At 49.5% G+C, this 12,500-nt stretch overlaps 1 protein-coding gene across 1 annotated transcript in view; it reads left to right on the top strand.

Moving 5' to 3' along the window:
- Positions 1-12,500, top strand: part of dnah9l (dynein, axonemal, heavy polypeptide 9 like) — a gene marked incomplete at both ends in the record, with an annotated part of 32,825 nt that overhangs the window by 1,795 nt on the left and 18,530 nt on the right. Inside the window, 39 exons of the mRNA XM_083690484.1 lie at positions 1-111; positions 286-519; positions 856-1,023; positions 1,109-1,225; positions 1,424-1,561; positions 1,744-1,868; positions 1,958-2,153; positions 2,281-2,385; positions 2,497-2,688; positions 2,808-3,008; positions 3,209-3,544; positions 3,864-3,919; positions 4,095-4,215; positions 4,331-4,500; positions 4,743-4,965; positions 5,165-5,281; positions 5,621-5,707; positions 5,817-5,975; positions 6,098-6,181; positions 6,403-6,561; positions 6,659-6,781; positions 6,949-7,071; positions 7,282-7,506; positions 7,965-8,056; positions 8,161-8,287; positions 8,424-8,603; positions 8,864-8,989; positions 9,135-9,242; positions 9,389-9,520; positions 9,612-9,772; positions 9,892-10,048; positions 10,169-10,314; positions 10,562-10,678; positions 10,826-10,964; positions 11,106-11,198; positions 11,409-11,603; positions 11,710-11,787; positions 11,962-12,094; positions 12,309-12,439. The exon at positions 1-111 is cut by the window's left edge and continues 101 nt beyond it. Of these exons, the coding sequence (XP_083546610.1) occupies positions 1-111; positions 286-519; positions 856-1,023; positions 1,109-1,225; positions 1,424-1,561; positions 1,744-1,868; positions 1,958-2,153; positions 2,281-2,385; positions 2,497-2,688; positions 2,808-3,008; positions 3,209-3,544; positions 3,864-3,919; positions 4,095-4,215; positions 4,331-4,500; positions 4,743-4,965; positions 5,165-5,281; positions 5,621-5,707; positions 5,817-5,975; positions 6,098-6,181; positions 6,403-6,561; positions 6,659-6,781; positions 6,949-7,071; positions 7,282-7,506; positions 7,965-8,056; positions 8,161-8,287; positions 8,424-8,603; positions 8,864-8,989; positions 9,135-9,242; positions 9,389-9,520; positions 9,612-9,772; positions 9,892-10,048; positions 10,169-10,314; positions 10,562-10,678; positions 10,826-10,964; positions 11,106-11,198; positions 11,409-11,603; positions 11,710-11,787; positions 11,962-12,094; positions 12,309-12,439 (5,685 nt within the window). The remainder of the gene's footprint in view (positions 112-285; positions 520-855; positions 1,024-1,108; positions 1,226-1,423; positions 1,562-1,743; positions 1,869-1,957; positions 2,154-2,280; positions 2,386-2,496; positions 2,689-2,807; positions 3,009-3,208; positions 3,545-3,863; positions 3,920-4,094; positions 4,216-4,330; positions 4,501-4,742; positions 4,966-5,164; positions 5,282-5,620; positions 5,708-5,816; positions 5,976-6,097; positions 6,182-6,402; positions 6,562-6,658; positions 6,782-6,948; positions 7,072-7,281; positions 7,507-7,964; positions 8,057-8,160; positions 8,288-8,423; positions 8,604-8,863; positions 8,990-9,134; positions 9,243-9,388; positions 9,521-9,611; positions 9,773-9,891; positions 10,049-10,168; positions 10,315-10,561; positions 10,679-10,825; positions 10,965-11,105; positions 11,199-11,408; positions 11,604-11,709; positions 11,788-11,961; positions 12,095-12,308; positions 12,440-12,500) is intronic.

The raw sequence follows: 12,500 nt of genomic DNA, 5'->3' as shown, positions 1-12,500 counted from the left end.
CCTCCTCTCTTCCACACGCTGTGTCTGATATGGAGCCGCTCACAGTACTACTGCTCTCCCCAACGCATGGTGGTCCTGCTGCAGGAGTTCTGCAATCTACTCATAGAGAAGGTGTGTGTGTGTGTGTGTGTGTGTGTGTGTGTGTGTGTGTGTGTGTGTGTGTGTGTCTGTGTGTCTGTGTGTCTGTGTGTCTGTGTGTGTGTGTGTGTGTGTGTGTGTGTGTGTGTGTGTGTGTGGACATGTCTTTGTTTGTGTGTTTCCATGAATGTATCTGTGTGTATGCAGGCTTTTGTCTACCTGATCCCAGAGGAGCTGTTTAAGATGGAGCTAGAGGAGGGGGTGGAGAGGGTTCAGATAACCATCTCTGTGCTAAGGAACTTCAAGCGCCTGTTCCACACCCACCGCCAGCGCATTCCCCGGTACTACCACCAGGGGGAGACCATCAAACCTTGGGACTTCCCCTCAACACTGGTCTTCCAACGCACAGACCGCATACTGGAAAGGCTGCTCATGATAGAGGTGTGTGTTGGACTGATAGTGTGTGTGTGTGTGTGTGTGTGTGTGTGTGTGTGTGTGTGTGTGTGTGTGTGTGTGTGTGTGTGTGTGTGTGTGTTCATCTGTGTGTTCATGTGTGTGTATGAAGAAAACCTGAAATTCAGCCAAAGGGAAGACTCAGTGAATAAACATTAATGAAACTATTGGAACAGTTGGCTCCTGCAGTACGTGAACTTCATAGTCTCTGTCTCTGTTATGACATCATGAAATCTCGATAAAATTATTATCCTTAAATATCTCATTCTGGCCCTGGGATCCTGACCTGTCTGTGACCTCTCTCCTCTGCCCCCTGACCCTCAGGAGCTGTTTGCGTCGGCGTTAGACTTCCTGAAGCTGGAGAAGGTGGAGTTGGGAGGTTCTCGAGGGAAGATCCTCAGTGAGATGGTCTTCAGCATGAACGAAGAGTTCCACGACAGCTGGAGAACGCTGAGGGAGACCAAATACGACCCGCTGGACTACACCAGAGAGGTGAGGCTTATTACAACCTTATTACACCTCTATTACACCTTTAGTACTTAAATGTGTGTGCGATGTTGCCATGTTGTGTCTTCAGGGCTTCCTGAGTGACTACAGGCGTTTCATGGAGCAGAACAAAGACTTTGACCAGAGACTAGGAACTGTCCTCAACCTGGCCTTCCAACATTCCAAAGGCCTGGAGTCTGCTTTTAAGGTGAGATACACACAAACTATGGCTTAAATCTAAGATGAAGATTGTTTGTAGTCCACAATACATGCTTGGTTTAATTACTATACTAAAAACTGTTTAGCTTTAGTCATTTGGAGCCCTTAATTGCCTGGCAATGGTAATGTTATAGTAAACTATGTCCATTCTACTCATTATTTTTCCGTGGTGTTGTCTCCAATTCAGCTCCTGCAGATCTTTGGGACCCTGCTGGAGAGACCCAGGATCAACCAACTGTTCTACCCAAACTACAACCTCCTACTGAGCATGTTCAACCAGGAGATAGACCACTGTCAACTCATACTGGACCAACACAGGGAGAGGGTAGGTGGTGGGAGGGGGGGGGGGGGGGGGCGGGGATCTAGAGATATCAAAAACAAGGGAGAGGAGACAAGCATAAAAAAGCTAGAATAACTTTTTCTCTAAAGAAGTGGTCGTGAAACATGTTCATTGAGATTGATTAAGGATAAGGAATGTGACATGTTTCTTTTGTGGTTGTGTTCCAGTTGCGGTCGGGCTGTGAGGTCCTCAGTAAGAACATGCCTCCGGTCGCTGGCAACATGAAGTGGTCTCAGGAGCTACGAGACCGCATCCTTACTAACCGGAGTAACCTCAACCACCTCACACACATGTAGGTACACACACGTACACACACACACACACACACACACACACACACACACACAGAAATCTCAACCACATACACACTGTCACTCTCAGGCCGCTGGGTTCCATCGAGGCGGACGAGGTTCTCCAGAAGTGTGAGCATGTTCTAGAGGTTCTAGACCAGCATGATGAGGAGCTGTTCTCCGTGTGGACGGAAGGGCTGGAGGAACTCTGTCACACACGCCTCCAGGAACCGCTACTCACCCTGGACACTGAGACAGGACTGTTCCAGGTCAACTTCAACCCTGCTGTGAGACTCTGACCTCTTATTAACCCTAAACCCTAAACCTTATTAACACACCCCTACATAGATCAGGAGAATAGACTCTTCCAGGTCAACTTCATCTTAATGTAGACTCTGTCTCTCTCTCTCCTAGTTGACCTCAGTGCTGAGGGAGGTGAAGTATCTGGGGATGTTGAAGAACCACAGCATACCTAAGGCAGCGCTACATCTCTACTCCAAGCGAGAGATGCTCTACATGGTGGGTCTGACTCCTGGTGTTGTGTTGTATTGTGTCATGCTGGTATATTGTGCTGTGTTACATTGTGGTATATTGGGTAATGTTGTGTTGAGTTCTATGTGTTTATTGTAGTACACCCAGACATTGGCCCTGGTGACCCAGTGGTATAACCGGTTGCACAGCACCATCCTAGCCGTGGAGCTGGGATTGGTCAAGGAGGAGATGGGCCGGACCAAGCAGCAGCTAAACCCCGCCCTGCAGGAACTCACGTGGGCTCAGGACGACCTGTGGGATTACATCCAGACCACACGAGACCTGGTGCAGGTACGCACACACACCCATACCCACACACACACACACATGCACACACATACTTACACACACACACACACACACATACACATATCCATCCATCTCTTCATCCCTCTCTCCTCTCTTCCCAGGGTGTTTCCAGTAGAGTCCAGAGCAGTAAGGCTAATGTGGAGACCATCCAGGGGCTGATGGGGAAGTTCTGTCACCAGGCCTTCATCACCAGGAAGACCAGAGGTTCCACCCTCCTCATCCTCACTGACATGGAGGAGAGTGTGCAAAGGCAGTACACGCTCATCACCAACACAGGAGAGCAGATACACACACTCCTACAGGTACACACTCACACACACACACACCTCTGTTTTACAATGACCGTCATCTACTATTTTCTTATGTTTTTAAAAAAATAAATATTTCAAGGCTGGAGTCCCTGAATTGGTCTCTCTCTCTCTCTCTCTCTCTCTCTCTCTCTCTCTCTCTCTCTCTCGCTCTCTCGTTCTCTCATTCTCTCTCTGTCTCTGTTTGTCTGTAGGAGAACCAGTCTCTGTTGGGTGTATCAGACCCAGACAGTGCAGAGTGGAAGTCCTACACTGACTATGTGGACCGCATGGTTCTGTCTGGGTTCTCCAGCGCTGTCCGCTGTTCTCTACAGTACCTGATCGAGAACACGGACGTGGCCCTGCGCATCGCGCCGCTCTTCGAGGTGCAGCTCGTCCTCAACGCCAACGAGATGGCCTTCGAACCCTCGCTCGACCTCAGTCACCAGGGCAACTTCTATGACATCGTAGACAAGATGGTGGGAGATATCACTAAGATGGCGTCGTTCATACCCAGAGTGGCCAAGCACAAACAGCTAGACAACTACCAGGTAGAGAACACACACAGACACACACACACACACACACACACACACACACACACACACACACACACACACACACACACACACACACACACACATACACACACGCTTATACACGCACACACACACACACACGCACATGCTAACCCTTTCCTCTCTCTCCAGTCTGACATAGATGGAATCGCAGAGCTGTCAGAGTTGTGTCAGATCGTCCGGGCGCGTGCCCGCACGGCCATCGCTAAGGTGTGCTTTTGTTTTAACAGGAAGACAAATTGGTGTCCATATTGTTGAATGTCAATAAAGTTCACCTGATTGTGATTTTCAGGTCAGGGAGTATCAAGGGTCGTTTGCCAGCTACCGGTACCTCTGGACGGACGACAGGTCGGTGTGTGTCTGTTTTCTGCATGTGTGTGTACATAGCGAACCATTTGAATGAATAATCATGTGTGTGTGTGTGTGTTATGTGTGTGTGTTATGTGTGTGTGTTATGTGTGTGTGTGTGTGTGTGTGTGTGTGTGTGTGTGTGTGTGTGTGTGTGTGTGTGTGGTGTATGTAGGTCAGAGTTTATGAGACAGTTCCTGCTGTATGGGCATGTTCTAAGCACAGAGGAGGTGGAGCTGTATGCAGACTATGAACTGGCCAAGAACCCCCCCACTCTGGACAACTTCAAAGAACAGGTAAGAGAGAGTGTTGTTGACCCCTTCCAAATGGAAACCTAGCCCCCCCCCCCCCCCAAACCTGTTGGTATTCAACAAGGCCATGTAAATGTGTGTTCTTTGTTCTATTCTCTAGATCTCTCTGTTTGAGTCCCTATACGTGCGGGTCAGTAAGATGGAGGACAAGAGGGTGTTCTGTGGTTGGCTGCAGCTGGACATCCAACCGTTTAAACACGCCCTCATGAACGTGATCAAGAGGTGGAGCTGGATGTTCAAGGAACACCTCCTCAACCACGTCAACCAGAGGTGAGGAGGCAGCGGCAGCCATCTTGGGTGGACCATAGGGATGTGTGATAGACTGTGGGTGCTTACTACGTCCTCTTTCAGATGAGATTTTCTTTCTATGTCTTTGTCAGTGTGAATGATTATGTGGAAGGTAGTTTGATATTGATGTATCCATCGATTTGTTACTTTATTTCCCTCCACTCTCATTCTCTCTCTCTCTCTCTCTCTCTCTCTCTCTCTCTCTCTCTCTCTCCCTCTCTCAGTGTGAGGGACCTGGCGTCGTTCGTCCAGGACACAGCTTGTGGTCTGTCCAACAAGGTGTCAGAGGGTGACTACGCTGGTCTGGTGGGCATCATGGGTCATCTCATGGCCATACGAGACAGACAGATCAGTAACGAACAACACTTCAAACCCCTCAAGTCTACTGCAGAGCTGCTGAAGACATACGAACAGCAGCTGCCTGAGAGTGTCTACACACAGCTAGAGGTACACACACACACACACACACACACTCACACACACACACAAACATGCACACACAAACATGCACGCATGCACACACACACACTCATAATCAATTCACAGACAGTCACAGATGCTCTATCAGTCCCATTATTTGAGAATAGGTGAAATAGGTAATGACAGGTTATCTCATATGTTATAATGCATTATAACCCTTACACAGGAGCTGCCTGAGAAATGGAAGAGTCTGAGGAAGGTTGCGTTCACGGTGAAGCACGAGGTGGCTCCGCTGCAGTCCAACGAGGTCTCCGTCATACGCAGGAAATGCGTCCGCTTCGAGGTGAGATACAGTGTGTGTGTGTATGTGTGTGTGTGTGCGCGTGGTGTGTGTACGTGTACGTGACTGCATTGAGGTGAGGTCGTGTATGAGGGGTGTACTGTATCTATCAGGACCCCCTACAGAGGGTTCTGTGTCTCTGTGCAGACTCACTCTGATCTGATCTCCTGCATTATTAGTGTTGAAGCAACCTGATACATACTGACCTGCCTGCCCTCCCATGTCCCACAGAGATAACACTTCCTTAGCTTTATTACTTTGATAGTGTGCCTGTAGTGTTTGATAGTGTGTGTAGCATTTGAACTATGCATGTAGAGTGAACTGTATAAACATGTTTTTCAGATTAAGCAGCATGAGTTCAGAGAGCAGTTTCGTACCGAGGTCATCTTCAGAATCGACGTGGAGGAGCCTTATAAACTGATGGACAAGGTGAGGAGTGTGACAGTCAGGTTTATAACACATTAATAACCCCATGACACTCAAACTGAACATCTCTCTCTCTCTCTCTCTCTCTCTCTCTCTCCCTCTCTGTTTCCAGTCTAACCGTGTTGTAGCACTGTTAGAAGCAGAGATGCGTAAGCTGCAGGCCACAGCTGACCTGTTTGAAGTCAGTTTCCCTGACTACAAGCAGCTACGCCAGTGTCGCTCTGACATCATACTGGTCAAAGCGGTCTGGGACATGGTCATCTTTGTCAAGGTAAACACACACCTACAATGTACGTTCCCACACACACACGTAACTACAGGTATGCTATTACTTAGACCTGTGCTATTACTTAGACCTGTGATACATACTGTAGGACTCTCTGTCTGTCTCAGACCAGCATAGAAGACTGGACCAAGACTCCATGGAAAGAGATCAACGTGGAGCAGATGGACATGGAACTGAGGAGATTCGCCAAGGTACCATACACACACACACACACACACACGCACACACACGCACACACACACGCACACACACGCGCACACACAGACACACACAGACACACATGCACACACACACGCACACACACACACACACGCACGCACGCACACACACACACAAACCTTGATTGAAAGTTACTTTGAGTTGACTTTTCATGCGATTCAAACACCTGCTGTATGTCAACCTGATCTGGTAGGAGATGAAGACGCTGGACAAGGAGGTGCGTGTGTGGGACGTGTACACGGGCCTGGAGTCTACAGTGAAGAACCTGCTGACGTCTCTGAGAGCAGTCAACGAGCTCCAGAACCCCGCGGTCAGAGAGAGACACTGGCAACAGCTCATGAACACCACAGGGGTACGACACAATCTGCATCCACTTGTCAAATCTGACGGTTGCCTCTCTTCTGGTCTACTTCCTGGCTAATCTGTGACCGTTCAACCTTTGAGCCCAGGTGCGGTTTGAGATGGGGGAGGGGACTACCCTGGGGGACCTGTTGGAGCTGCAGCTACACCGCGTCGAGGACGAGGTCAAGAACATCGTGGACAAGGCCGTCAAGGAGATGGCCATAGAGAAGGTGTGTGTCTCAGTTTGTGTGGTAAGGTTTACTGTCCTTTTACTAGTGTCATGACGCCCCTTACCCTATCTCTCTCCCCCCCTCTCTCTCCCTCTTTCTCCCTCACCAACCGCCCTCTTTCTCCTTCTACCTCTCCCCCCCCCCCCCTCCTCTCTCTCTCTCTCTAGGTGTTGGCAGAGATAACCCAGACGTGGCGTGTGATGGTGCTGTCCTATGAGAGCCATCCCAGTACAGGAATACCGCTCCTCAAGTCAGATGAGAACCTTATAGAGACACTGGAGGACAACCAGGTGAAGAGTCATGTTTCTAACGTAGTTAGAAATAGAATATATAGATCAGACATGGTCCTAAAATCCACATACTGTACAGTTAGGAATATGTAGAAATCAAATGGTAGAATTGGCACATTATGTGGTTGTAAGATTGAACCTCCATGAAACATTGAATTATTATGTCCATTCTACTCATTCTACCTCTATGTTGTGTCTCTCCTCCCCCAGGTCCAGCTCCAGAACATCCTGATGAGTAAGTATGTGGAGTACTTCCAGGCGGAGGTGAGTGGCTGGCAGAAGAGGCTGATGGTGGCTGACCTGGTGATCTCCTCCTGGATGTCTGTCCAGAGGACCTGGGCCCACCTTAACAGCATCTTCACCAACAGCCACGACATACGCTGCCAGCTGGCCCACGACGCTCAGCGCTTCCAGGGCATACACACCGACTTCCAGGTAACACACACAGAGACTCACACTATATACACACCGACTTCCAGGTAACACACACAGAGACTCACACTATATACACACCGACTTCCAGGTAACACACACAGAGACTCACACTATATACACACCGACTTCCAGGTAACACACACAGAGACTCACACTATATACACACCGACTTCCAGATAACACACACAGAGACTCACACTATATACACACCGACTTCCAGGTAACACACACAGAGACTCACAGATACACGTATACGCGTATCAACAGTGATGTCTTTGAAGTTCAGTGTATTCTTCTTCTGTCTGTCTCTAAACGTCTCTCTCTCTCTCTGTTCATTACCCTTTGGTCATCGTTGACTCTACATTTCTACTCTACTTCTTTTTCTAATCTCTATTTCTGTCTCTCTCTCTCTCTCTCTCTGTATCTCCATCTCCACCTCTTTCCATCTGATCACATAGAACATGATGACAGAGGTAGTCCAGACCAGTAACGTGGTGGAGGTCACTAACCAACCTGGCTTCCTGGAGAAACTAGAGGCTCTTCAGCAAAGGTGACTCTTTATGAGTGTCCTGTACTTTCTGAGCATGTCAGCATAAGTATGTACGTATGTATGTATTTGTGTGTGAATATGAACTCTTCGGTGTCTCCTGGCAGGCTGTCGGTGTGTGAGAAGGCCCTGGCTGAGTACCTGGAGACTAAGAGGCTGACGTTCCCTCGCTTCTACTTCGTCTCTGCTACAGACCTGCTGGAGATTGTCTCCAAGGGGACACAGCCCAAACAGGTAGCCTTCATCTCCAATGCCATGAGGAGGAGGATGATGAGGATGAGGATGAGGATGATGATGATGATGATGATGATGAGGATGATGATGATGATGATGATGATGATGATGATGATGATGAGGATGTTTGCCTTAGGTTACCAGGCACCTGTTGAAGCTGTTTGATAATGTGGCGGACCTTCACTTCAGAGACTCTGTGCAAGAGGGGGAGGAGGGGAAGAGAGACGGGGAGGAAGGGGAGGCAGTTGCCGTAGGGATGTACAGTAAAGAGAGGGAGTACGTACCATTCCACGAACCTTGTCTCTGCGAAGGACAGGTAGGAACACCTGTGTGTGTGTGTGTGTGTGTGTGTGTGTGTGTGTGTGTGTGTGTGTGTGTGTGTGTGTGTGTGTGTGTGTGTGTGTGTGTGTGTGTGTGTGTCCTATTCACTGTACTGTACAGGACTGTTAATTAAGCTATTTCCCCAGGGTCCTTGCATGTGTGCTTATGTGTGTGTGTGTGTGTGTGTGTGTGTGTGTGTGTGTGTGTGTGTGTGTGTGTGTGTGTGTGTGTGTGTGTGTGTGTGTGTGTCTCCAGGCTGAGTGCTGGTTGAGTGCATTGGAAAGCACCATGCGCTCCACTGTCCAGAAGGAGATCCAGGAGGCTGTCGCTGCTTACGAAGACAAACCCAGAGACCAGTGGCTGTTTGACTACCCTGCCCAGGTGTGTGTGTGTGTGTGTGTGTGTTTTCTAGTCATCACTACCTCTTTGTCCTGAATGTTCATTCGGTGTGTGTCACATGCACATGAGGTCTGGAACAGGTGGTAGTTCTCCCCCTCAATCACTTCTGTTTCCCTCCCTTGCCCAGGTGGGTCTGACGGGCAGTCAGGTGTGGTGGGCAACAGACGTGGGCATCGCCTTTGAGAGGGTGGAGGAGGGGTTCGAGACCGCCCTCAAAGACTACAACAGGAAACAGGTAGGCCTACACAAACACACACACACACACACATAGTGGGTTATGGTTAAGAGAGTTGTACAGTATGGACGTGTGTATGATAGCTGTGTAATGTTTAAATGATGGTTGTATAATGGTTCAATGATGGTTGTTTTCTGGTTGTTTAGATCACCCAGCTGAACTCTCTGATACACATGCTCCTGGGGGATCAGACTCCTGGCGACAGACAGAAGATCATGACCATGTGCACCATCGACGTTCACGCTCGTGACGTGGTCGCCAAACTCATCGCTCAGAAGGTACCGGAAACCCTTTTCTTAGGTCACACGTTAGATGGATAACTAAAGTGTGTGTCCGAGGTGTGACTAGGGGTGTGTGTTGGTCTCCTAGGTGATGACAGGACAGGCGTTTGCGTGGTTGTCCCAGCTGCGTCATCGCTGGGACGACGTGACGAGACACTGTTACATCAACATCTGTGACGCCCAGTTCCAGTTCAGCTACGAGTACCTGGGGAACACCAACAGACTGGTCATCACACCACTCACTGACAGGTACACACACACACACACACACACACACACACACACACACACACACACACACACACACACACACACACACACACACACACACAGACACACACCTCAACCCCACTCTCTCCTCTCTCCAGGTGTTACATCACTCTGACCCAGTCCCTCCACCTGACAATGAGTGGCGCCCCCTCTGGCCCGGCGGGGACAGGGAAGACTGAGACCACTAAAGATCTGGGTCGCTCGCTAGGCATCATGGTATATGTATTCAACTGCTCAGAGCAGATGGACTACAAGGTCGGTTTGTGTCAAAGGAACTCATCTTTCTCTTTCTTTATGTGTCATGATAATGTGATGTTTTTGACATTCTATATTGACTTGATGGTTTATGATTATAATGTAATGATCTCTCTCTAGTCCATAGGTAACATCTATAAGGGCCTGGCCCAGACAGGAGTGTGGGGCTGTTTTGATGAGTTCAACAGGATCTCAGTGGAGGTGCTGTCTGTGGTGGCTGTGCAGGTCAAAACCATCCAGGACGCCATCCGCAACAAGAAACAGAGGTGTGTGTGTGTGTGTGTGTGTGTGTGTGTGTGTGTGTGTGTGTGTGTGTGTGTGTGTGTGTGGGAGAAATCAATAGCTTCAGTGGTCCTGGATGTGCTCCATCATGGAGATAGATTAGCCTTTCAGTTGATGCATGGTTGCTGATGAACTATGAAATAATTATTTACCAAGCGTAGATTATAAGATATCTATCTATCTATTCATCCATCCGTCTATGTCCCTGTGTGTTGCTGTGTGTGTGTGTAGGTTCCACTTCCTAGGAGAGGAGATAGAACTGAAGCCCACAGTAGGGATCTTTATCACTCTGAACCCAGGTTACGCTGGCAGAACAGAACTACCTGAGAACCTCAAGGCCCTGTTCAGGTGAGAGACGCACATGTACACACACACACACACACACACACACAGAGACACACACACACATAGACACACACACAGCACACCAGTCGCTGCCTGACAGTCCCACCAAGGTTCATGAAACGGAATGTGTGTGTGGATGTGTTCCCTCAGGCCCTGTGCGATGGTGATCCCTGACTTTGAGCTGATCTGTGAGATCATGTTGGTGGCGGAGGGATTCATCGATGCACGACTTCTCGCACGCAAGTTCATCAGCCTCTACACCCTCTGCAAGGAGCTGTTGTCTAAACAGGTACACACACACGCACGCACGCACGCACGCACACACACGCACGCACGCACGCACGCACGCACGCACACACACACACACACACACACACACACACACACACACACACACACACAGTATATTGTATCCCTCCCTGTGTTTCAGGACCACTATGACTGGGGTTTGAGGGCCATCAAGTCCGTACTGGTGGTGGCAGGATCCCTGAAGAGAGAGGACAGGAGCAGACCAGAGGAACAGGTACACACACACACACACACACACACACACACACACACACACACACACACACACACACACACACACACACACACACACACACACACACACACACAATTGCTCTCTTTCTCCCTCCCCCATTCTTAGCCCTGATGCTACCTGCCTAAGATTATGACCAGCTATGACCAGCTATGTTCCCCACTCCCCACCCCCCCCCCTCTCTCTCTCCAGGTCCTGATGCGAGCGTTGAGGGACTTCAACCTCCCTAAGATCGTGACCAGTGACGTCCCTATCTTCCTGGGTCTGATCAGCGACCTGTTCCCTCTGCTGGACGTCCCCAGGAAGAGAGACCCACAGCTGGAGGCAGCCATACGACAGTCAGTCAGCGAACTACACCTACAGCCAGAGGAAAACTTCATCCTCAAGGTGAGGGGTAGTTTGGGGGCAGATTTGAGATAGTAGGGTAGTTACTGTAGGGGTAGTGAAGTGGGTAATTAGTCATACTGTACCTTGTGTTTGTGTGTCTCTGTAGGTGACTCAGCTTGAGGAGCTGCTGGCTGTCAGGCACTCTGTGTTCATAGTGGGAGGAGCAGGGACAGGGAAGAGCCAGGTACACACACACACACGCACGCACACACACACGCAAACACACACGCACATGCACGCGCACACACACACGCAAACACACACGCACATGCACGCGCACAGGCACACGCGCACACACACACACACACACACTTGAAAGCAAAGGAGCTGATCATGCGCTGAATTTTAATCATTTAAGATTCTGAAGACGCTCCATAGAACGTACGCTCATATGAAGATGAAGCCGGTGTGGAACGACATCAACCCCAAGGCCGTGACCACAGACGAGCTGTTTGGATACCTGCACCCTGCGACCAGGGAGTGGAAGGACGGTGAGTGGAGCCACAACAGGCTGCAGTTTCAACTGGCCCAACGGTGATTTACATGGTGTGGTGGTAACTGTCCCGATCCACCACCATTGAGGAGAATTACAACAGTTTCCCAAGTGGGCCCCGTTACAACAAAAGATACACAATGTAGTATGTACTATATTAAATGAGGAGATGATAAAGGAAGGGAGGTAAAACCTTCCCCCCTCTCTCTCAGGCGTGTTCTCCTCCACGATGAGGGAGCTGACATTGTCAGTCGGCCATGATGGACCCAAGTGGATCGTTCTAGACGGAGACATCGACCCCATGTGGATAGAATCCCTCAACACTGTCATGGATGACAACAAGGTGTGTGTGTGTGTGTGTGTGTGTGTGTGTGTGCGTGTGTGTGTGTGTGTGTGTGTGTGTG

The sequence above is a fragment of the Argentina silus genome (genome assembly GCF_951799395.1).
Source record: "Argentina silus genome assembly, chromosome: 18".
Classification (NCBI taxonomy): Eukaryota; Metazoa; Chordata; class Actinopteri; order Argentiniformes; family Argentinidae; genus Argentina; species Argentina silus.
The sequence above is the reverse complement of the archived record's forward strand: the minus strand, read 5'-3'. Positions and strand labels throughout refer to the sequence as shown.